This window comes from Pyrgilauda ruficollis, unplaced genomic scaffold, assembly GCF_017590135.1.
Source record: "Pyrgilauda ruficollis isolate IOZ18807 unplaced genomic scaffold, ASM1759013v1 scaffold50, whole genome shotgun sequence".
Lineage (NCBI taxonomy): Eukaryota > Metazoa > Chordata > Aves > Passeriformes > Passeridae > Pyrgilauda > Pyrgilauda ruficollis.
The window spans coordinates 8986249-9012470 of NW_024526600.1; the positions used below are offsets into that span (position 1 = coordinate 8986249).

Consider the following 26222-nt stretch of genomic DNA (forward strand, 5'->3'; position numbering starts at 1 on the left):
GACCTCCTCAGAGTTTCCCATTATTTCTCTAAAAAGTTCTCTGTTCTAAATTCAGGGGAGCAAATTTACAGGAAGACACTGTAAAGAGCTAACAGGCTTGTGCAAAATTATTTATTTTTGAACTAACAAAGGCCTAGTATTATAATTTGCAGGCTTTCCTTATCTTGTCATTCACTTGGATGTAGGCAACTATATTAATTTCAAAGACATAATAATCTTGTCTTTAAAACACAACATCTTTTGTGTATGCTATGACTGGACATTCATTTTGATCTCCCTTCAGGCTGCTTTTATGAAATGCAAACATTTCCTTCTGGTGCAGATACATACGTGCAAGGGAAAACACAGTCATGGCCCTGTCTGTTAATAATCCACACTGGAACTCGGAAAATAAACCTTTAAAACAATGGTATGGAGGATGTCATGGTATCTCAGTTTATGGGAAGCTTTTTACACACATAGTTTGTAAGTCATTTTTTATGTTAGTGGTAATCAAATCAGTGCAACACCACATAAAAGCCTGAGTTTATCTTTCTGGGGGATAAAATAAAACTTCAGAGATACAGCACTAGAGCTGCCATAAGCAGAAGGAATATACAGAAAGGAGAGTCAGTCCTTGCCAAGCAGAACTTCAACCAAACACTCTGAGGATAAATTTGAACTTGGATGCACAAAGCAATTTCTTCCTGAATATTTCTGCATAGTTTACCAGACACAACCTTTGCTGGGAGGCAAATCCTACTGCTGCTAGTGTCTCATTTGCAGGTGACATTTTATCACTTTACACTTTGTTTTACAAAAACCGTATTTTGGAGACATTTGAAATTGATACCAGGAAGGGTGAATGGTTTGCCCTTTTCCAGATAAACACAGGAAGTGCTTATATTATAGAAGGAAAAATATTTTTTTCATCAGTTTCATGTGTACTTGAGAGGCCAAAACATGAGTACACATTTCGGGAGGAGGCCACAGTCCTGATAGAGCTTCCCTTATTGCCAGAAGTGAGCTCTGCATGGATATGACATTTCCTACAAGCCTTGTGGAGTATTCGTGGCCTACCTGCACTTAAAGCCAGAATAATGAGAGTTCAAAGCTACAAAGTGCATTTGAATATAATGCACTTTTTCAGCCTCAAAGTGCAGAGTTCTGTGTTGGCTGTAACCACACAATTCCTATGATGGCAAAAGCAAATCTCTTTTAGCAACGTGAGCCTGCAGCTGAATTTCATTCACTGTTTGCAGAAGACTCTTAATAAAGAGTATGTGATTTAATTGTAAGGTACATATTTAGTTGAAAAAATTAATAGGTGTTTAAGAGATGGCTTTCTTCTGTACCTTCATAAAACAAGATACTTCTTCAAGAGAACATGATTATGTGAACAAAGACAAGGAGGAAACAAGAATAGGGTTTGTGCAAGGAAAAAAACATGGCTTTGTTATTTATGCACTTTGATGGATGAGACACTTAAAATTCAGCACAGCATTATATGGATGAACTAAACTGAGGTGTCATTTAGTGCCATTAACTTAACATAAAATGTTATGCCTTACCATAAAATAAATGCCTAAAAATTCCATATGGTCTCCCTCTGAAAGGAGATTTTGTGTCTTTTAAATATTTTAAGTTAATAAATATTGACTGGGGCTTCATAATAAAGCTCTAAGTTTTTTTGCAAAAAATACAATTCTATTCCAAATACTGTTTCTAAAAAATTGCCACTCAGTTCATCATGCCATGAGGTGTTCAAAGCCTGGCTGGATGGGACTTTGGACAACCTGGGATAGTGGAAATTATCCCTAACTATAGCCTTTGGACAACCTGGGATAGTGGAAATTATCCCTAACTATAGCCTTTGGACAACCTGGGATAGTGGAAATTATCCCTAACTATAGCAAGGGCTTGTAATTGGAAGATCTTAAAGGTCTCTTTCAACCCAGGTCATTCTGATTAATTCCAAAGAGTTGAAATAGTTTCCTAAAGCTGTAGCTACTAATTTCTTTAGACACATATAAAGCTCTGCTCTTTCAGCTACACAAAGGCAATAACTGGTGAAAAAACCCCAAATGAGCAGGTTAATTAACTTCCCTTGAGAAACTGAATATATTTCACATATTTTATGACAATAATCCATGAGAAAAAAATACAAGATATTACAATTAATATACATGACATTGTATTTTTTATTCCAAATCTCTTGTAATATCCTAAATATTAAATTAATATACATTGAGAGCAGCTTAGCAAAATACTGCCACAAACAAGATGTATGACAGAATTGGGCTGACCTGCATTGCTCGTGATTTAATTGTAAGGTACATATTTAGTTGAAAAAATTAATAGGTGTTTAAGAGATGGCTTTCTTCTGTACCTTCATAAAACAAGATACTTCTTCAAGAGAACATGATTATATGAACAAAGACAAGGAGGAAACAAGAATAGGGTTTGTGCAAGGAAAAAAACATGGCTTTGTTATTTATGCACTTTGATGGATGAGACACTTAAAATTCAGCACAGCATTATATGGATGAACTAAACTGAGGTGTCATTTAGTGCCATTAACTTAACATAAAATGTTATGCCTTACCATAAAATAAATGCCTAAAAATTCCATATGGTCTCCCTCTGAAAGGAGATTTTGTGTCTTTTAAATATTTTAAGTTAATAAATATTGACTGGGGCTTCATAATAAAGCTCTAAGTTTTTTTGCAAAAAATACAATTCTATTCCAAATACTGTTTCTAAAAAACTGCCACTCAGTTCATCATGCCATGAAGTGTTCAAAGCCTGGCTGGATGGGCCTTTGGACAACCTGGGATAGTGGAAATTATCCCTAACTATAGCCTTTGGACAACCTGGGATAGTGGAAATTATCCCTAACTATAGTAAGGGCTTGTAATTGGAAGATCTTAAAGGTCTCTTTCAACCCAGGTCATTCTGATTAATTCCAAAGAGTTGAAATAGTTTCCTAAAGCTGTAGCTACTAATTTCTTTAGACACATATAAAGCTCTGCTCTTTCAGCTACACAAAGGCAATAACTGGTGAAAAAACCCCAAATGAGCAGGTTAATTAACTTCCCTTGAGAAACTGAATATATTTCACATATTTTATGACAATAATCCATGAGAAAAAAATACAAGATATTACAATTAATATACATGACATTGTATTTTTTATTCCAAATCTCTTGTAATATCCTAAATATTAAATTAATATACATTGAGAGCAGCTTAGCAAAATACTGCCACAAACAAGATGTATGACAGAATTGGGCTGACCTGCATTGCTCTATTAATGCTCTAATTTTTAATTTCTTTATGATGAATGCTCTTTTTAATTTTTAAGAGATGACAAAAGACATATCAACTGAAAGCAAGCAGGATGAAAAAGGATGGCTCAACACAAACCATCTACCAGCAATCAGGTATGGCTTGTCAGGAGAAATACCCTGAAGATTTGCTAACTCTGAAGGGTTTATTTCCACTTAACAGCAGTGGATTTTCTGATGAGCACAACCAAGATGATTTCTTGAAGCAGAAAATCAAATGGACTGGACCAGTTTGAAAAGAAACCTCTCCTTTTAAAAGAGGAGGGAAGGAAGCATGCTCAGAGATCCCAAACTGAAAAGCAGCATCTTCCAAAGGTGTTTGATGGAGGAACAAAGAGTAACAATTCTGCATGAGCTGCTCTGGCCCAGGTAAGTTTATCAGATAATTAGTTTTTAACCTATTTGCAAAGCTTAAAAATACATAGATTCAAGTCTCCTGACAACAGGTTTGCTTTTTAATTTTTTTTTCTGCTCATAAACCCTGAGGAACAGGCTTCTGACTCCCCAAGGGCCTGCAGAACACACATTAAAAACGCTGGTGCCAGAAAGGTTGGCTTTTTAAAAGCCTTTTGCTCTAAATGGTCTGGCTCCCATTGTCAAGCACTTGGCTCCCTGGTTTAAGAAAACTGTCTGGTGCATATGAACTCTTGATCACAGACTTCAAAGGGGAGAAACACATGTGCAAGATCAGCCTCCTAAGACTGGTGGGTTGTCTTATAAAGCTGTCTTCTGACAACCAAGTGCTCCCTGAGAGTGGATACACCCGGTGGGAATAGGGGCTGTGTGCTCTGTCTGTGCATAAAACAGCACTGCATGGCAATTGTCTTGAACAGAAAACCCCAATTTCAGTGTAGAAAGAATGGTCACATCCCAAACCAACACAAATAAAATGTATTGGTGATTTAATTAAAATTGACGGAATGTGCACAGCAGGGGAAAAAAATCTCTCCCTTTGGGGCAAGTAAAACCCAAGAGATCACCTGTGCTGTTTTTGGCTGGGGTGGAATTAATTTTCTTCACAATATCCAGCTGTAGCTTTGGGAATTGCACTGAAAACAGGCAGGTTTGATAATACAGAGGTATTTTTGTCATTGCTGAGCAGTGGTTGCAGTGTTAAGGCCTCTTACGCCTTTCCAAAGAGGAGGCTGGGATTTGGGAGGTGACAGAGCCAGGACAGCTGATCCCAGCTGAGCACAGGGATATCCCATCCCACCTGGCACCATGCTCAGCTTGTAGGGCTGGGATATAGGAAGGAAAAGGGGAATATTTGGAGTGTTGGCATTGTCTTTCAAGTCCCTGTTACTCGTGATGGAGCCCAACCTTCCTGAGGATGACTCTCCCTATTGAAATTTAAAAAAAACAACAATGTGGAAGTCCATGGATGCTGCTCCATTAAGTGAGACTGATTTGAAATGTTTTGGATTATTTCTTTTTCTCCCATTATCACCGTCACGAGGTATGTTTAGATTTTTACCAAGGTGTTTTAAAGTTCAAGTGCTCACCAAAAAAAAACTCTTCCCAAAATCAGATTACATAAATTTGGGAGAAATCTTTTCAGCATCCAGCCTTCTGGTCCTCTTTCTTCATCTGAAGATCAGGCATGAGCTACCAACAGCACTTTGTCCCACTCAAAACCTCCATGAAAAAAAATATTTCTGAATATTAACTGAATACTCATGGAGTATTTTTGACAGCATTTCTTAGAGGATATTATCACTACATCTTCTCTGGTATGTATGAAATATAAGCCTGATTATTAGATATGAAGACTGTTAGCAAATGCTCAATTAAACCAGAATTCTGGCATTTTTTTCAAAGTTTGTTAATTCCAGGAGCAATATATCAAATAGAGCTATCAATAGATCTATCAAAAAATGGCTAATACCACACTCCTCAATCTCCAGGAAATTTATGGTCTTTTCAATTCTACCAGTAAGACCTCCTAAAAACATTCAATTGCAAAGACTTTTTTTTTGTAAATATAGATCTCTATAGGATGTCTAAATAAACAGTTGCAAATAAAATAAAATTTCAATAAAAAGCAGAAGGTAGGTTTTCTTTCATCTGTAGTTATTTGCTTACAATTTTTGAATAATTCAGTTATTCACAGGAACAACTTTCACAGTGCAAACCAGCCCAGTAGGCCAGCCAACACTTTCCAAATAATTTTCATGTAAAAGATGCTCATGCCACAGGGAAGTGCCACCAGCATGTGAGTAAATGCATGGACATGACAGCATGATAAAACAGCATTAAAAAAAAATAACAAAATTTTAGTGGAGAAAATAAGAAATTAAAGGAGTTAAATATTGACTACATTACTTTGTGTTTGTTTTATGTGCTTGGGGATTCCATATGAGGAACAACTGAGGGAGCTGGGGGTGCTCACCTGGAGAAAAGGAGACTCAGGGGTGCCCTCCTCACTCTGCACAGCTCCTCAAAGGTGCCTGTGCTCAGCTGGGGCTGGGCTCTTTCTGCAGGAACTGACAGAACCAGAGCACACAGCCTCCAGCTGCACCAAGGGAAATTCAGGCTGGATGTCAGGAGAAAGTTTTTTCCAGAAAGGGTGATAAAGTTCTGGCATGGCTGCCCGGGGAGGTGGTGCAGTCACCATCCCTGGGTGTGTTTAACAAAGCCTGGATGTGGCACTGGGGGCCAGGGTTTAGTTGAGGTGTTGGGGCTGGGTTGGACTCGATGGTCTTGAAGAGATCAAGAGTCAAGGATCAAGAGATCTTGAAGGTCTCTTTCAACCTAGCCATTCAGTGAATTCCGTGAATGATTTTATTTTGAATTTCCTGATGTTCTCATCACCAAAAATCGAGCAGTTCCAACACAGTGCTGTTGAGGCAGGCTGTACAAAGCTGAGTGTTTCTGAATCCCTAACACAGGCAAGATGCAATGATTTCATTTCATCCCAGCAGTGCTGAGCAAACCCCTCCCCTTTGACCTTCCCACCTTTTCGTAGTATTTGACCTCGTAGTCCAAGATGATCCCGTTGGGATGCTCGGGCTCCTGCCAGGAGAGGGACACGCTGTTCCTGGACGTCCTGTCCTTCCTTATGACTGTGATGGGGGATGGAGCTGCAGAGGGGGCAGGGGGAGAGGGGAGGGAGAGAAGCAAACCGAGTTTATCTCTGTTGCAGCCCTCGGCAAAGAGCGAGGTTTCCATTTAACCCAGCCAAGGTCTGGCCCCGCACCGACAGCAGCAGCTGGATTGCAGCCGTGGTACTCCTGCCTGGGAGCACCCTGGCCTCATGGAAAACGAGCTGGGATTTTCTCCTCCACTGGAGGAGGACTGGTGGCAAGGCAGCAGATGGTTTTGATCTGCTACTGCAGTGTGAGCAATGAAATATATTCAGTGGGTGAAAACACAGAGCGAAATAGCAGCAGTACCTGTTTGTTCTAATGCTGAGGAATTACCATTGCCAGACCCTGCAGAACTCTGACTTTCCCAACATTTTGATAACAGAGTCTAAAAGAGTGCTGGGATGCATTAAAGCACAAGGAGCTCCTGGTACTCATGGCTGGGAATAACCATCAGCACAATTCAGCCTCTTTGGCATCATTATTTGGTTAAGTTCTCCAGATGAAAATTGCTCCCATACACACTTCTCTTTTCAGCACGCTTCTTTGAAAATGAAAATTAATAAAAAAGAAAAAATCCAAACTGCAAAATAACATAATTTTTTATGTGCATTGATCAGGGTTAGGCACGACAACTGATTGCATACCATAGGTTCACACGCCACCCACAACTTGGAAATAGTATCAATGTTAAACACACACATAAAAAATTAATAATTACTTAAGATTCTTGAACATTCGTTCAATTTTAGACCACCCAGATCCATAAGTTGTTCCAAGACCTGGTCTGGGTTTCCTGGACTCACTGAAAGCCATGCAATTTTTAAAAATTATTTCATTTTGTTTTGTTTCTTTTGGGTTGGCTTCCCACTCCAAATGCTTCTCTTCCATGGCTTTGGCCAAAATTCATCAGATTATATTTTACAGATCACACACTGGAGGCTGTAACTGTCATTTAAAAAAAAAATCTTTTGCTAACAAACAGCCTTTTATCTTAACATGTAAATAAAATCTGTTTATAAGTTCAACATTTGCTATCCTAATAAAAAGACTCTAGAGCTGATCTCAACAATTTAGTATCAGCTGAACTCTCTGAAGCTTTTATTGTTCATATAAAACTAGCTGCACTTTATAGGCATTACATTTTTGCATGCTTCAGCCAATGCCCTTTCTATTTGGGTTTTCATTTTTGCAAAAGAACTTTCAATAGTCAGGAGAAAAAAAAAAAAAAAGAGAGAAGAAAATGAAAGAAAAATAGAGGTTTTAATTAGAATAAATTTTTGAAAATTCATTCTGCTCTTGATTTTGCTAAACTTCTAGCACAATATATTCTCTAGTCCTGAGTCATAATCTAAGTATTGAAATCCTCCTTTAGCAGAGTGGAGGATCCACTTTTTCATGTTCATTCCAGGCTGAACACATCCTCTGAACAGCATTTTCACATTTCACACGGTTCACAAAAGATTAAAAAGTGGAAATTTTTTTTTTTCTTTTTCTCCCAGCAGGAGGAATTTATCCTGAATTTAAATTCCTAAAATCAATTTGAGAGAAGCAGACAGGATTTGTGTGCAACAAACATCCTTCAGCAATTGCACTTGAATCCCACAAACCAGTACCAGAGCCAAAACACAAAGTGCTTAGCAGGCTGAACCTCCCTGCTGTAGCCAGCTCCATGGGAACTCATATATCCATACTTGCTGCTTTTATGCTCTCCTAAGTCATTTTTATGTCTTCTTTTTAAGTCAAGCTATTTATCTCTTTTTTTTTTTCTTCTTTTTTTGGTATGTGAATAGATTGTCAAGCCCAGTACCCAGCTGGTAACACTTCCCATTAAGGTAAAATTAATACTGATTTTATGAATAATTAATATATGATTAACAGAAATGGTTTTTCCCCTAATAAATTATGGTAATTTTGCTCTAAAAGATTCTCAGGGCAGGCTGAAACAATCTTGCGTGCTCCAATACAGACAAACTTAAAAAAACAAGCTTTCTCCTAACACAGTATTAATTATTTCGAGCTCATTTGCACACATCTCTGCAGATGCTACCAGTAACTTATCTCACAGCAGCTTATTAGAAAACATCTGCTCTGCAGTTATCAATAACATTATAAAACATTCATATACCTTCCCTAATCCCTAGGGTTCCCAAAGCTGCTCAGAAATGAGACATCCAGAGTGTCTGGAAGAACCAGAATCCCACTGCATGGGCTCGGGGAGGGGAGATAAATAATCAAGGGAACATCATGTTTCAGCCACCTTTAATCCCACACCGAGGTGAGACGAAATGGAAAAAATTCCCAGCACAAAACCTTTCTTTGCTGGTCAGTGACAAGCTGGACTGTCACAGTCTTAAATTTCAATGTATTTTTTGTTTTTTTTTTTCTATACCTGTTAGATAGATGGGTTTGAAAAGTGCTAGAAGGCTTGAACCCAATTAAAGAAAATTCCTTGTTCAGATAACTTCTATGTTTATGCCTAAATCTACTGCAATCAATGAATTTAAGATACAGTAAGAGTTAAGGTAACCTGAATATGGCCCCAACCCAGGGCTGGGCTGTAATTCAGATAAATAACTTGACATTTGGGCCATTTAATTAATTTCTTTTTTGTACACATCCTCAGAATACAATGTAAAACTTAATATGCTCTGTTCTAAATACTGTCTAAACAGAAGTCAGCCTTAATTTCTATTTAGCAACATCAGAGCAGCTCAGTTACTGTATTTCACTATTTAATTGGATGTGTCTGAAAATGCAGCAGAGAAAAATCAAAGTAAAGGCAGTTAACATTATAAACCAATAAACAGTGGAGGCATCACCACATGCAACAATGCTTAGACTTTAGACTTCCATATGAGGAGGAGAGAATCAAGAGTTTCTAAAGAGAATTAAATAACCACAATAGGACGAGATGGAATTCAAAATCAGGCTACAAAAAGGAAGAGAAATACATGACATTTTAGAACAGCCATTTTTCATTGAAGAATCAAGAGTTTCTAAAGAGAATTAAATAACCACAATAGGATGAGATGGAATTCAAAATTCAAACTCAAAATTCAAATGAAAAATTCAAAAAGGAAGAGAAAGACATGACACTTTAGAACAGCAATTTTTCATTGTATTTCTATTATTTTTCTATCTTAAATTGAAAATTAAAAATGAAATTTCTATCTTAAATCTGCAGCTCTCACTGGGTTAGCAAATAATGAGATGTTATTAAGCTTTTTAGGATTAATTGAAATGTTAAAAACTATTTGAAAGTATCAGCAGGAATGCAAAGGTTAAATTAGTTCACCATTTAGAAAACTTGCACCTCAAGGTAAAACTTGAGGAGAGTACTTTTTTAGACTAAGATGATGTTTCAGTCATTTTTTAAAGAATCCCATGTCTCGTATGCTGCTGGGTATTTACATTTTTACTGATATTTTGATTAATGTATTAGCACTCAGCTTCTTCACTTGAATAGGAGTTTTATGGCTAACTTTAGGCTTGTATGGACATATATGAAGAGTTTCAGTCTCGGCAGTCCCATGCAATGCACAGGGAGGCATTTTTTACACTTCACGTGGTTCGAATTTGTCTGGCACTGCAGCCTGACTGCTCTGAGCACTTAACAGGAACCTTGAGAACTCCCTGGAGCTAACAGGGGAAATGTACTTTGAGCACTCGCTGTTGTTAGGTAGCATTTGTGACAACTGGGAATGTGGATGTTGAAAAGGTAACAAACACAATGATTCAGGGAGCTCAGGCTCAAGTGTAAAAACCTCCTCAGTCATGACTGTTAAAGGTGCAAGCAAATAACGTGAAGGATCTGCAGAGACGACAATAAAACTCTGCTCAAATTGATTTCCCACTGAAACTGACCCCAACAGATGATTTGTTTTCCTCCAGTTTAATAGCAGCTATATATAAATTTCCTTATTGACTTTTTTCCTTATTCCTTGGTTATTGTTTTCATATGTGGCTGGCTCACAGATGTATAAATGCACTGAAGGAAAATTCCCTGTCCTGCGACAGGGAGAACTCAGTATTAACTCTGCGAAGGCACATGTGAACAACTGCTGAAACATTTAGAGTCCTATTGTTTCTGGCTTAGGTTTCTAGGTCACAAATTAAATTTTAGGAGAGGGTTTAATTCTAAAATGACTCACAGCTCACTTCCAGCTTTTGCTTGCAAACAAGAGTAAAATATGCTTTGCCTAGGATATTCCAAACTATGCTGAAAGATGGTGACCAAGCAGAATTGACTGTTCTACCCAATTTTCAACTTCTGCCCTGCTGAAAAAATGGAAGGCTTGTTCCTTTTTCTTTCTTTAGAAAACTGATGCTTTTATTATCTAATCATAATACTGAAATCTGATATAGCCTATAAATTTTCTTCAATGATACCCCCAGGAGGAAATGTGGAACAAGAGCGGTAAATAAAGATCATAACCTGAAAATTAAATCTGCATTCTCTGATCCAAAGTAGGATCCACTGGGACTCAAACCTAAATCTGCCAGTCTTAGAGGACCAGCATCCAAACCACAAAACTATCATGCAATCCAAAGCAGAAATACCAGTGTTTGAATGAAAAAACTGATTTCTCACTTGGAGGCACCTTCTCCAGGACACTGGAGCCACATCCACAGTCAGGACAGGAGAGAACTTACCATGGTGCTGGCTCTGGCACTGCTCATAATGCTCCACACACGCATTTGGATTCATGCAAAAACACCCAGCATCTGGGTTTTTTGAGAACCAACCCTTTATCTTTGGGTTTATCCACCAATTCCACTACTCAGCTGGTAAGAGTCCCAAGCACTGACTCGCAAATCCGCGTAATGATGTCACACCTCCATGACAGGGTCACACTGACGTGAGGTCTGTGAACAGCTGTGCTTTCACCTGGAATCTTTAACACCTCCAGCATCTCTTCTGTGCATCAGTGTAGAAGGGGTTTATGACAGAAGCCTGCTCACAGAAAGCAGGACCTGCCCTGTTTTCAACCTCCTCTGGCTGCATTCCTTATTCACTTTCCCTTAAGAACTTCTAAAGGATTGTGCTGAAGCAAGCAAGCCCCATCCCAGGGGCACATTCCAAGAGAGCTCCCAGGTGTCTCCCAGGAGGCAGGAGGAGGAAACTGTCCCACTTTAACAACTCTTTGGAAAGCTGCTAAACCCTCCACGCTGCTCCTCCAGATACAGCTCCCCAGCACTTCAAGGCACGTGCAGTCACAGCCCTTTGCCCTTTAATCTCCAGGACACACAGTTAAACCAGCACAGTGCTTGTCCTCCTGCACCTTTTCCCTGAGCTGGAGCAGGCTCAATCTTGTTTTTATGGCCTGGGCTGTAAAATGTCACCTGATTCTGTAACATCACTGGTTAGTGATGATACACCTTCAGCCTGAAGGTGACTCTTCTGTGTGCCTTCTGTCACAGACATATTTGATGAAAAATCCTTTTGCCAGGATCTTTTCTCCTAAGAAGCTGAGAAGCTTCACCTTCTCCATGTTCTGTTGTTTTGGAATGTGATTTGGAGAATTGTTTACCCAGCATGTGAAATTGTTTTTACTTGATGACCAATGACAGCCACCTGTGTCGAGGCTGCGAGAAGTCACAAGATTTTGTTATTCATTTCTTTCTATTCTTTTCCAGCTTTCTGATGAATCCTTTCTCTCTATTCTTTCTAGTATAGTTTTAGCATAGCATTTTAATATAATACAATATCATAATATAACAAATCAGCCTTCTGAAACATGGAGCCAAGCTTCTCATCTCTTCCCTCGTCCTGGGACACCCAAACACAACCATAGCCTTCCACTCATCCCACATCAGCAAAAAGTCCCTCTCACCAGCCCCAGGTTGGATCCTGGTAGGATTCCATCATAAGGAAGGGGGTGAAAAGGCTCACAGTTCCTGGGAGAAGGGCTATCAAGATCACATTCACACACGTCAAAACGTGGAAGGAAAGAAACAGGACGAAACTTCAAAGGCAAACTCAAGCAGGCCGCCACTGGATGAAACCAAGCTGGGCACATTTCTCCCAGAAACAGAAAAAAAAAATTAAAAACTGGTTTGTTCTGATGGATGACTGCCTGCATTATGGCAGAAGTGCCCAAGTGCATCTGTGAAAGGCTCCAGCCTGTGGTTACAGACTCCAGAGTGGCTGCAGGCATTTCACAGGTGCTGAGGAAGAAAGACTGCAGGGAACTGCAAAGGGGGAAACAAGCAGCTTCAGCAGGAATTACACCAAAAGGCAGCTGCTTGATTTCCCTCTCAAGTGCACAGAAAGGCAACCTTCTGGGCAGCAGCTGCCACTGGACAAGTGATCATCAGAGATCATTCCTCACTTTTACAAATAAATTCTAAATTAAAAGGAAACGTCATTAAGTGTAGCGCAATCATGTTCTTGCTTCTCCCTCTTTTTATTAAAAGAGATAGCAAATGCATTCCCCAGAGCAAACAAAAAGTTTGATTTGCTCATGTGTTAAACACATGTATAATAAGTCATGGAAATGCCATGTCCATTTGGGGAGGATCAGGCTGCACAAGGCACTCGCTTCAGAAACTGGAAATTATGGTGCTGTGGCATTCCCAGCTGTTATTTCAGAGAGGAGACAAATGCTGGATGTGCTTTCATAAGGATCCATCCCAAAGGTACTCACAACACAAATGTTATTCTTTCTGCTCTCTGCTGAGGTGGTGATGGTGGGAGCTTTGCAATAGTTCATATTTTTCACTGGATGTGTTAAGACCCTATCAGTTTAAATAAACTGTTTTTCTTTGCCTTCCCTACCCCTTTGTTACGTTGCCTTAGAGGATTTTCGAGCCTCACGTTTCCTGGAGTGAATTGTTCAGAAAGAAGAATTTATTCACCATGCTCACAACATCAACATTCAGGTGCTGAGCAGGCTTTCCCTTTCTGTGATAATTTGATTATTTCCTCGACCAGAGAAATCCCATGAACAATGTAAGAATATACTTAAGAACCATCTCTGAAAAAGCCATTATCCAAAAACTGGAGAAGACAATTGCCCTCAAATAAGTAATTTGTGACACAAAATATTTTCTCTCCTTTTAAGTAATCACCAAGAGCTTCTGAACTGGTCTGTCAGTAAGTATTTTCCACCTGCTCAGAACAAGAAAAGAAACAACATTTCTGAAAATTCTTGCCCTGTCACTTGGAGCAGCTGCTTTTGTGGAGGTTCATCAGGAAAGAAGAACCTTTAACAGAAAAGACTTGAAAGGTGCTGACATCTTTCACATGCTTTTGGATTTGGAGATGACTTAATATTTCTTTTTGATTTAAAACATTTTTTAATATACACAGAGATATAGTTTACTAAAAGGAAATGCTAAAAAAAGGACTCTTTTTGCTGTAGAAGCTGAAACTTACTACATTCATAATTCCCATTGCAGGTACAGTCCCCAAACCCAAAGAAATATTTTTTCCCATCTTTCCCCAGTTCCAAATTGCCTAGAGGGAATTGCCTCAAAAAGCAAATTGATAGCTGTGTTTACAATCAAGAGGAACACAATTTCCTTCAGTGATTACTGAGAATTCCAGCACAGATAACAGAGAGAGAAGTCTATTATTTAACAGAGGACTAAGCATCCTGCTTACCTGCATTTCTCCATTTTTACTCTTGTACCAAACGAAGATATTAAATGAGGAAGACTAACAGAAGCAAGCAAAGAAAACCATTACCCACCGAGTGCCGAAAAAAATCTCAACGTGATCTGTGGAAAAACCAACGAAAAGCTCTGGAAGAGGAAAAACTCTCTGAGCCACAAACTTCACCTGTGAACTTTCTGCCAGGTCAGGAGCGTTCACATGAGGACTGAAGAGCCCAGTGTGTGTCACAGACTTTGAAGCCTTGGCAGAGCTTCCTTGACGTTCAGGGGGAAAAGGGATCAAAGACTTTGCAGGCAGAACATCTCCAGCTAATAACAGGCTATGCATGGAGTGACATTGTTGAAACACTTCCCTTTTATATCCCTAAAGGAGTTTTATTGAGTTAAAATGATCCTCGAATAGCCTCTGGGCTGAACTGTAAAACACATTTGAAGAGCGTAAAATCTTTATTTATGCCAGGAATGTTTGAAACTCAAAAGATAAATGTCATTCAGGAAAACAAGCATGTCCTAGGTATTCAGTACATAATGGGGCACAGCTGTAATAACAGTCAGTGAACCAGAGACTCCCTACATCATGTCATTAGCTCACTTTTAATAAGTCTATCTTCTTGTCCTTTTTATAAGGGCCATAGGGAAAGAAAGAAATATATCATCCCCCAAACATCTGTGCCTCTCTCAAATTGTCTCTCTTAAAAGACAGATCTACTTAAGGGACTTGCCTTGGGATATAGGTTGTAAAGTGCACACAACCCTCTCTAAATATGGATTTTATTTAAACAGGGAGCATCACACATCATTTGTGAGCTGCTGAAGACAGTGCAGTGCAGGCTGAGCACATAAATAGCATCAAAGTACCTGCAAATAATCAAATACATACACTGAAACAAAGCTTGGGGCTGAACTTATTCCCTTGAAGCCAGAGATTTCAGGCAAATAAAATTCTGGTTCTGAGGAGGTTTTAACAAGCCTTCCAAGGAGCCATGGAAGCCTCTACTTAAAACAGGACTGAAAAATTGACTGGTTCTTTCTCCATTGTAAATGTTTATCCCTCCAAGCTGAAATTAATATATGGCTTGGAATTTTAAATTGATTATTTTAATTTATGGCACAGGGAGATCCAGATACTGCAAACCCTTCAACGCTCCTAATGATCCTAATTCCTTTATCACTAACTTACTTTTGTTCAAAAGGTTATTTTTAAAATAATTTTCATCCTGGCGTCTTGTAAAAACTCTGCAGTGCCTGACTGGTTACATTCTCCTTAAACAAAGTGATTTCCTATGGCTTTTCCTGCCTGGGTTCAATGATTAAGCAAGATGATTAAACAAGTTACATGGCTTGTTCTGCCTCCTGGCTTTTAGAAGTATAAAAGACAAAAGGAGGAGACTGCAGATAATTAAACTACTGCTTCTCTAGGGAAGCTTGAGGTGATATAAAGCAGACCTGGGGTTTTGTTACTGTTTATAATGTAGCTTTGCATAGCATGCCTCAATTTGGATGCAGGGGTGGCTGCTCTCTAAGCTTCCTCTAGGAAAAGTCCCTGACAGAGAAAGGAATCAAAATTTTGCATGTGCACAACTGAGCTGTGGAGAAGCCAAAACTCAGGGTTAGGCACTTTTAGTCTCTGAATTGAGAAGCATAATCACTTTCTAGAGCTATTAGGAAAGCACTGACATTTCCAGCTGAAATTTAGCCCACAAAAAGGCTTCCGTGTTTCATCTTCAGGGATTCCTCTTTATTCCGCAATTTATTTACTTTTGGCACCTGTCTGCATCCTACCTAAATTGTGTGGAAGAGCTGTGGTGAGCTGAGGACAGGATTTGAAGAAGTCTCTTGCTACAACACGTCCCCTTTGTTCCTCTGCTGATGCCAGGAGAGGTGACAGCACAAAACTCCTTGGAATTGGTTTGGTGCTGACATTGCCTTATTGTAGCTGAATTTAGTTGCTACCACCTTTGCAGCTGCACTGTTGAGACCTTGGGTTAAAAGGCCTGAAATTCTTAACAGCTAAGCTCCATTTAAAGCTGTTACAGTGTGCTTTTAGTGATCAAAAGAAAACAATCTATTTTATCATCAATGCAATAAAGAAGTGAGGTATTAGGGGGGAAAAAGGAAAATACTTGGGGATTGGCAGGAGTAGGTTGGGAAAATACAGAAAATTTAATTACTTTCACAAAACTTTGATGTTAATAATAATTTTGCTGGAAGCATGAAGACTGAATCATCACTAAAAATGGAAGGGGTAGAGTTCAGGAAGATGCGAAGTTGGTGTTTTGAGACAGAATATTCAGATTGATGTGGAGCAGCTGCCAGGAAAATGCTGTTGCAAAACGAAGGTCATAGACTTGACCCCCTTGTTCCCAACTACCCTCTGCAGGGTTTTCCTTTTGCTCCTTCTGCTTGCCCTGCCCCATGGCCCCTCTGGTCTAACCTGGATTTGTGACCCCTCACAGCAACCCAGACCCATTTGGATATGGTACATGGAAATTAAGGATAAAGCTGTAGAAAAGCTCTCCTGGGACAGCATTCTAGACCTTAGAAAGCTAAAAATGTTCTTCTGATGTATCCCTTGTGTGAGCTGACCAGTGAAGGAATGCAACACCAATTATGTTTTTGTAATTATACTTCAAGAGACTGCTTATATACATACTTAAGGTCTAATTTTAACAACTTGCAGAGTTTCTAAGGGAATTCTAATACAGTAAACCAATAGGCATGATCAAGAGACAGCACAATTAAGCCTGTACTAACCCACATCACCTAAATGTACTTAAAGAAAAAATAGGCCATGCATAAATGCAGAAAATAAACTGCTTAAGCAGCCTGTGGGCTGAGTGAACAGAGCTGCTATTGCCAGAAATGCTTTTGACTTTGCCACATCCCAGGTACTGTGTGTTCCACACCAAAATCAAAATCCACCTTGCAGTGCAAAGGCAGCAGCTCTGGGCCCTAGGGAAGCATGCTGAAAAGCAGGAGGCCTCTGCAGAGAAAGAACTTCCCTGATCCTGGACAGTTTATTTTTTTGGACAGTCCTCAGGTGATTTCTAACTGCTGTGCTGATGACCAGGCTGAAAAGCAACACCTTTGATCTGAGAAACAGGAGAAAAGAGGGCAACTCAACAAGGACGCTCCAAGTCACTGATCCGAAAATCCAAAACAATGAGGTAAAATGCAGGTTCCAGGGCTGAATTGGGCAGATTCACCTCTGTCTGTCTACTGCACAACTAGACAGCCCCCCAGAGCACTGGGAAGTGTACTGACTGGGGTCAGGAAATAGCCTGTTCTCACATTTTTATGCCTCCCACTACAGCTGATCTGTGATTTAAGGAGAAAACATACACCCCTACAGTGAAAAACATTGCAATAACACAGCCCACCAGGAGGAACAACGTTACTTAGAACAACGTTAACGTGTCTGTGGTTTCAGGAAGACAGAACTGGAAGTATTTTGGGGACGTGGTGTGGGATGGAGGACGTGGGAGGAGGCTGAACACATGCATGTTTTCTGTACAAAGCCTCCTGATGGAAGCTGCATGGAGCACAGGCACAGAAATTGCAGCTTCGAGTCTCTCTCCTCACTGGCACACACTGCTCCTAAAAATTTCACACCCGACCAAATGCCAGGGAAGAGCCTAGATTCTTCACAACCCTCAGATAAATGGAGCCATGTCAAATGAGAAGCAAATGGCAGAACAGTGCAGAGATGACAAAGGCTCTGATCCAACAGCCAGGGCACGCTGCCGTGCTCATGCAGGGCCTCAAAGGCTTTCCTAAGCCTCCACAGAAGGAGAGCAGCCCTTTTGTACCCCATCAACTGTGACACCACCATCTAATTCTGCATTCAGCTTCACACCCCCATCATGCTGGCAATAATTCAGAGTTGGTGAGACAACTTGTAAAGGAGGGAAAAAAAAAAAAAAAGCTGTGTTTTCAACCACTCTAATTTAATGTTAGCTTTTTATGTGTCTAACATCAAAGCCTTTTTTCACTTCTATTTAATCAAAATTAATCACTAAGATTACTACAGTAATTTACGTTGGAGATTATTGAAATGAGTGTTTTATTAAAATCTGGTTTTATTAATAAAACACATTCTGGCTAAGGAATCATGTGAGCCTGCTATTAGAGACTATTAACTGGGAACTGGGAGTTAATCATAACAGTCATGCTGCCAGGTTCTTTGACAGAAACACACCGGGTTTGTTCCTGCTTTTACTTTTATGGCAATATCCAAGACAATTAGTCACCCTGGCACAGAGCAAATCCTGCAAATCAGGGAGAAGAAACAAAAGTGCATGTGGCATTCACTTTCTCTGAAAAATCCCTTCGCCCAGGATTTTTCTCCTGGGAAGCTGAGAAGTCTCAGAGAAAAAGGAAAACAATTCTTATCTCATTTGCTTCTCCTCTGTTGTGCTCATGTGGAATGTGTTTGGAGATTGTTTACCCACAAGTGATTGTTTCATTGGATTCTGGTGTGATTTGTTTTATCTCATTGGCCAACCAGTGCCAAGCTGTGTCAGGACTCTGGAAAGAGTCACAAGTTTTCATTATTATCTTTTTAGCCTTCTGTAAGTATTCTTTCTGTATTTTTTAGCATAGTATAGTATTCTTTAACATAATAAAGTATCATAAAATAATAAATTAGCCTTCTGAGAACATGGAGTTGTCACTGTCATATTTTCTGGAAAAATCCCTTTGCCAGGATTTCTTCTCCTGGGAAGCTGAGAAGCCTCAGAGAAAAAGGAAAACAGTATCATCACATTTGCTTCTCCTGTGTTTTGCTGCCTTGGAATGTGATTTGGAGATATTCAACAGGTGGTTGTTTGGTTTCATGTGAGTTGTTTTAATTTAATGATCAACCACTGTCCAGCTGTGTCGGACTCTGGAAGGAGTCACGAGTTTTCATTAGTATCTTGTGAAGCCTTCTGTAAGCATCCTTTCTCTGTTTTTTTAGTATAGTTTTAGTACAGCATTCTGTAATATGATATAATATAATAATAAATTAGCCTTCTAAGAACATAGAGTCAAATTCACCTTTCCTCCCCACGACGGGGGACCCCGAAAACACCACATGGAGCCAGACCCATCCTTCCTGCCTTCACCTGGGGGCAACACAAACACAAGAGCCGCACAAACCCCAGCAGCTTGGAGCAGAGAGACACTCACCAGCCTGGTTAGTCGTGATGCTGACAGCAGCAAACTGCCTGGAGAGCGTGCTGAGCGCCGAGACGCCGTTGAGCGCGTCGATCTCGAAGGTGTAGTTGGTGTGTGCCAGCAGGTCCACCACGGTGACCGTGGTGTTGGTGAGGCCGCTCTGGCGCGGCAGGAAGCGCACGCTGTCGCTGCAGGGCTCGCACGGCCGGCTGCTGCCGCCGCACTTCTTGCAGACGATGTTGAAGGTGACGTCCTTCCTGCCCCCCGTGTCCAGGGGCCAGCTCCAGTCCAGGATCACGGAGGTCTCGTTGATGTTGGAGATGACGTTTCTCGGGGCGGATGGCGGTCCTGGGAAAGGGAAATCAGGGAGTGAGATTTTTCTCCCCAAGGGTGCTCCAAAATGGGAGTAACGAGGGTGTAGAAATACAAAAGTAAAAAATCATTAATAGCCAAACTCTTCTGGTTATTTCCTGTGGAGACTCCTGCAGTATTCTCTGGATTACAGACCTAGGCTAACAAGAACCATGTTTTCTTATAAATAGAGAGTCCCCTCAGGGTGCAGCTCAGGATTGAGGGCTGAGTACTGCCAGCAACAAAAAAAAATCCTATTTCTCCTTCTCGAGTCTGACAGGGTACAAGAAGGAGAAAATGAAATCAGAAAAGACACAAACCCAGCCCACCAATTTCCAGCAGCCTGTCCGACACTCAAGAAGACACGAGAGGGAGTGGATGGCTGACTGCAGTGGGACATGAGAGGAAGCAAGCAGGCGAGCTGATGTGGAGGGACAGATGGAGCAGCAAGAATGACAGCCCCGAGCAGAATGAGCTACTCACTGGTGCAAGCCATGGATGGAGGGTCTTTCTCAGAGCGAAAGTAATTCTTTTCACACCTGCAGTTCAGAGATGCATCTTCGTAGGTGGAGCTGTGAGGGGGGCATTTGGCACACTTCACATTGCCAGCAGAGGCTTTGTAGAACCCAGCTCGACAGGCTGCAAAGCAACAGGGATAGAGTTTTAAATTCCATGGACATCTTGATTCTAACATGTGACTACTGCCCTGGAACCTACCCATATGGGGATCACAGTGTGCAGACATTTACTTTCTAAAATTACAGATTTTTCTCATAATCAGAGCTGACAGAAATAAAACGTCTTGGTAGAATGGAATTCATGCATCAACTTGGACTTGCATTTAATTTTGCCTGGAATTTTTTTTTTTTTTTTGGATTAGCAAAGTCTTTAGATGGGCAGCCTGAGGTGGGGGAAAAGGTCTGAACAGATATGCCAGCATCTTTGCAAGGGGTGGAGGAGGGAGGGATTGTTATTGTCTGTTACCAAAACCTAAATAAACACCTGGGCAAGGCAGATTGGTTGGTTAGCTCCTGATGCCAAACACCTGAGTGAAATGCTCTGGCGAATGGTGAGAGAACAACTACTCTGCTCTTCTCTGAAACATCCTAAAAAGGGACAGCCTCCTCCAACAAGGGACAGCAGGAGGAGCAGGAAGGGCTTCACAGGGAAGTGCCAATCTCAGCCACCCTTCAGCACTTCCCAGCCCTGGCAAACGGCAGCGCTTGGCTGCTGCTGCTCCCTCCGACTCCCAGGCTGCGGAAAAGCAGCTGGCAAAGACAGCTCCTGCTCCAAGTTCTCTCCTGCAAGCCCTGAGGAAACAACCCAGAGTCTGAGCCTCCGAGTCACGGCCCCAGCAGACAATCTGTTACAGCAGAACTGTAGGAATTGCTAAAGAGCAGCAGAACTGCTAAAAGTGACCTTGTGCGAGCAGCACGGTCCTGCCCGACCTGGCACAGCCCGTCCGGCTGGCACTTCTGCTGTTCCACTCTCCTCAAAGGCTGCCAGGGGGTCTGGGGATTCCCATTTAACTGGAGGAAATAAAGGAAACCCAAGTCCTTCTTACAGCCCTCCACCAGGAGGAAATGCAGCAGGAAACAACAGGGTTTGGGGTTTTTTTGTGTAGCTGTTATTTTTGCAGCCTTTTGTGACTCAAATGCCATTCCCTCCCATGTGCTGCCCCATGAGACACCCGGAGCAAGCCCCTCTGGTGGCCCTTTGGCCGACAGAGGAGTCTCCAGTGACTTTCCTGCCTCTGTTCCCAGCCCTGAGACAGCAAGCCAGGCAGAAGAGATGCCAATTTCCTTCTTACCAGCAGTAATAACTAAGCAAACGCAATAAGGAATAAATATCACACTTCACCTGCCTCATTAGTATAGAGAAATTCCACCAAAACTTCTCATGGAAAATTGCTACAGATATAAAATTCCAATGGTTTTGGTTAACCAGCTTGAGGGGACACTTTTACATCCATGAGACAATGATATATTTATGATTCTATACTGCAGAATAATTTAATAAATATATATGCTAGTTTAATGCAAGGACCAAAAAGAAAGACCCTACCACCAGTATTTTAATAAAGCAATGAATTTAACACAAGTAAGCAAGCTTGTATTAAAAGAACACAGATTCAGAGGGGAAAAGAAGAGAAGCTGCTCCATTAATCAATGTCTCTTTCACCCCTCAGAGGAAAACTGATGGACCTCATTTAAGAAGAGGTGGTGATGGTCAGTGGGAGGGTGAGCCAGTCAGATTCCTGCTGTCCCAATGTGCCCTAGCAAGGGCATCCCAATCTCATGTCTTCCCCTCAGGCTGTCTCGCACTTTCTGCCTTTGTCTGTCAGACCAATTTCAGATTACTCACCACTGCAGCCCAAAGGAGAAAAAAAATATGCATTTACACTTGAAACTGAAGATCAGAACTGGAGGTGACAATGAAAAATATTGTTGAAGTACTTACTACAATTATTCCTTTCCTAATAATTTTTTACAATTCTGATATGTAATAGAGAAAAAATAAAGTTGTTACTTCAAAAGCCATTAATTTCTCTGTCAGACAAATTGGATTACATGTACTGATAGAAGTAGTTTTGGCTTTTTGAGGCAAGTACCATGGCTTTGGTTTCAATTAGGTTGAAAAAAATCATAGGAATTAGCATAGAAAGTCTTCACAGAATCTCTAATTTTAGCATGGAAACCAGCTGTGAACAGCAGTCGCTTTTACTCAACAGTTTCTTGCAAAAACTAGGAATTTTTTCTTTCCCTCACAATGGGGAACAATGCAGGAGGAAGTAGATGCAATGGGCCAGGAAGAAAAAAAACTGTTAGCACGCTAAAAGTGAGTCAAGGAAACTTTGGGACTTTCTATATATGTGATATAAACAGCACAGCAAGGCTGGCTGGTTTTGCTTTTTTTTAGAAAGATCTCCTCAAGCCTGTTGGCTCTGGTGACTCCTGTGGTAACTCCCAACTGCAGCATTTTAAAAATGCATTTATTCTGATTTCAGTCCCTTTTATTAGGGTGTGATGCCAGGATGACTTTATTGAGTCACCTGTTAGTCAGAATTTCAGGACTGGTTGTCCTTGTTACTGTGTGAAAATGAACTTCCTTAAACTCTAACTGCTGAGTCTGTCTCAGAGGCAGAGAGCAGGGAAAGTTAATTCAGTGAGAGGAAAACAAATGCATGCAACAGTCTGATTAAAGGAATGTGATTGTCTTTTCTACAGCAAAGTGAATTTTGCCTCATCTTGACTAATCTGCTTGGGATGAAAAAATTAAGGGTTAAATTATTAATTTAAACTGGAATTAATTTTAAATTAAAACATAAATCTGTTAGCAAATAGGAGCATTTTAGCATTCAGCTCCTGCAGCCCCCTGCACACAGAGCAATCTCTGCAATTCCCAGCTGTAAATATGAAGGAACAAGTGGAGCCTGAACTGGGGATGTCCCAGCCCCAGCACTCCAGGCTCGACAGGGCCCATCTCCTGCACAAGGTCAGAAAAACTTCATTTAGAAAGTGCCTGGCACTGCCCAGCCCTGCAGGAGCTCTGCTTTTTGTGCTTTTTTAGGCAGGGCTGGAGCATCACAGCACGCTGGAAGTGGATTTCACATCCATGGCATTGGCTGACCAGCACCCAGCCATTGATTGTTTCCTCTCTTTGTTCCTCTGCTCCTCATTAAAACAGCCCAGGGGTGAAATGTCACTGAGGCACTAAGCATCCACAAAGGAGGGAATTCAACCACAAACCTGTGCAGCTCACAGATAACACATCCTCAGAGTGTGCACTAACGAGACAGATGAGAGCAGCTCAGGACAAACCTCCTGTGCCCAGCACAGGGAAGCATTCCCCATGGAAGTGGCCACTCTTAGAGGGGCTTTGCAAACTATTCCCACTATCACCTGAGCATCAGCAGCTGAGTTCATTGAGCTAATCAATATTTTATTTCTCGTATCAGGACCCATTCTTCACTTCCAGGATTTTGAGAAAATCTTCCAGTCCCTGCAGGGACATAGATTTGCTTGTGTTTTAACAGGTACAAAGTCCTGAAGCTGGACCTGGTCGTCACAGGATGACCTTTGGCTGGCCAGGTGTGTTGGAAAGGGAATCACAGGATCAATTAGGCTGGAAAAGAACTCTGAGACCATCAAGCCCAGCTTATCACCTCCCAGCACCATGTCAATGACACCATGGCACTGGGCTGTGTCCAGTCTTTCCTTAAAATGCTACTGGCTCACCTCAATGCCCTCACACATCCTTGCATCTTTGAACTGTTCTCCCGTTCCTTTGGAAAGTGTTTACACAGCTTTTCCCTTTTTTTTTACACTGTGACACCCCATTTACCAGCAAATTTTATAATGTAAGTTTCCTTCAAAATTCCTCAGAGCAATGAAACCACCTTCAGCAGCTCTGGTTGTTTATTAGTATTTCCAAGGCCATAAATTCTGCAGCATTCTGTATGCCTGTAGCATCCTCTCCCTTTCCTGAGCCTCTCTGTAACTTCTTGGACACCAACTCAGCCCAAAAAGGATTCTAAAAATTACACTGTATTTTTGATTCATATTTCCACTGAACTTCAGGCATACTTTTTGTCATCAGACCTGAATAAAAAGACACCACTTAAGTGAGCAGCTCTCAAAACGAAAGGGTATTACTGTACATGCAGAGTTTTCTCTGTTTTCTCTGTGCTGCTGGCACCTGAGGGAAGAGAAAAATAAGATTGAGAAAGGCTCTAATGAGGGATAAAAGCTCTTCTTGTGATTGGACCCCATTACCACTACTGTAAGAATATCCCCAGATAAAAAGACACCACTTAAGTGAGCAGCTCTCAAAACAAAAGGGTATTACTGTACATGCAGAGCAGGTTTTCTCTGTTTTCTCTGTGCTGCTGGCACCTGAGGGAAGAGAAAAATAAGATTGAGAAAGGCTCTAATGAGGGATAAAAGCCCTTCTTGTGATTGGACCCGATTACCACTACTGTAAGAATTAAGAGGTAAGGATATTTCTCTCCTTGCCTGTAGGATTCCATTCTGTCTGGTGAAGAAATTAAAACTTACAAATGTTCTTTGTATTTGTATTCTTACATCATCCATGATATGCATGGGGCAAGGATTCAGTGCCAAGTGACACTGAAATGTCTCTAGGAAAGCACTCCTCAGAATGAGCACTTTGTATTCTTTACACCTGAAAGCTGCTGCCAGCACAAAAGAAAAAAAAAATCAGTAGAATTCAATCTTCCTCATGAGTAAATTTCTGCCTTTTTCCTCCCCGCTTCATATTTTATAGTGATCTGTGACCTTAGCATATTTTAATCAGATGCTTCTTAAATTGGCTTTACTCCCAGGTCAAGCCATTCAGCAGAAACAATTCCTGTTCCTTTGTTTAACAACTGTTACTGGCAGACATATTAATTATATGTACATAAGAGATAGCATTGTCCCGAGGGAACAACACTGCACCTTTCCACCACCAAAAACCCAAAGTCTGTAACAGCTGCACGTTGTGCCTTGCTGGGCTTCTGTTTCTCTTTTTGTGCAGTGTATTTCAGCCAGGATTGCTGCCAGCAGTCTTGTTTAAAGTGCAGTGTCAAGGACTGCAGACCTAAAAGAGCTTCACAGCAAAGAGGTTCTCACTTGTGGGCACACAACACCTGGTTTCAAAATGTGTGAGGCATTGTGGCTTCTCTGCAGTCCTTTCTGGGGAAAAGAAATCTTAGTGGATCACTCAAACAGGTATATTTAAACCCTTAAAACAGATATTCCTTAAGTTATACCTATATTCCTTAAATTCCTGCATTCCTTAAGTTATAACAGGTATTCCTCAATTAGGAATTTAATAAACCCATGGTTATAAATTGCCATATAAATTATTTCACCCTCACACCTGCAACTCAAATACTATTTAAAAAAACCTGGAAATATAGGATTAGAGATAGCTGTTAATTTATTTTTTAATAAAGATAATTATGTTAGTCATCATTGTACTGTTCTTCACACAGACTATCCAATATTTGGGGGTTTTTTGCAAATTATTGTTCGCAATGCATTCTGCTCCAATTTAGGTAGTTGATGTGAAGTACAAAAATTCATCTTTATAAGCACTAGCTTTTGTTTTCTCTAAACAAGAGGTTTTCCTAACTCAAAGCCTGGACACACTGAGATGTATTAAGTTAGCATTTTGTCAAACAAAGCAATTTCATGTTTTGTTCTCTTAAAAAAAACCTTAATCTGCAGAGAGATGAAAAATAACTTGCTAATTCAAGAAGCACTTGAATTTAGTAATTTCAATTCTAAATTAAAGAAATACCAGAGGAAAACCAATTCAAACAGTAAAAGAGAAAAAAGGCTGTGCAAATACACATATAAAGAATTTTAAACGATCAGCTGGCAAGGATAAAAAGAAAAGAAATTATTTTTCCCAGAGCTGAACTTACACTAGGAATTCCTCAAAGGCAAACCAGACATTGTACTGTGATGGCTTCAAACAGTAAATTTTAAATAAAAATTAATTCAGGCCGAGAGTGCCACAAAGGGAAATCTGTGGCAGTGCTCAGGTTTAGACTTTGCTCAACCTCCGCCCTCTGTGTCAGAACTCTAAAAAAAATCAAAATAAGAACAACCAATCCCCTCCAGAGTGAAGCAAACAGAGCTGGCAGCCCCTGTCCCACAGGCCACCAGCTTGGGGT

At 40.6% G+C, this 26222-nt stretch overlaps 1 protein-coding gene across 2 annotated transcripts in view; it reads right to left on the reverse strand.

The window, feature by feature from the left end:
* Positions 1-26222, reverse strand: part of EPHA3 (EPH receptor A3) — a 182673-nt gene that overhangs the window by 44295 nt on the left and 112156 nt on the right. For both annotated transcript variants that reach the window (XM_041480246.1, XM_041480245.1), the window contains exons 4-6: positions 20021-20176; positions 19199-19534; positions 6282-6406 (exon numbers count right to left, since the gene is read on the reverse strand). In XM_041480246.1, coding sequence (XP_041336180.1) covers positions 6282-6406; positions 19199-19534; positions 20021-20176 — 617 coding nt within the window. The remainder of the gene's footprint in view (positions 1-6281; positions 6407-19198; positions 19535-20020; positions 20177-26222) is intronic.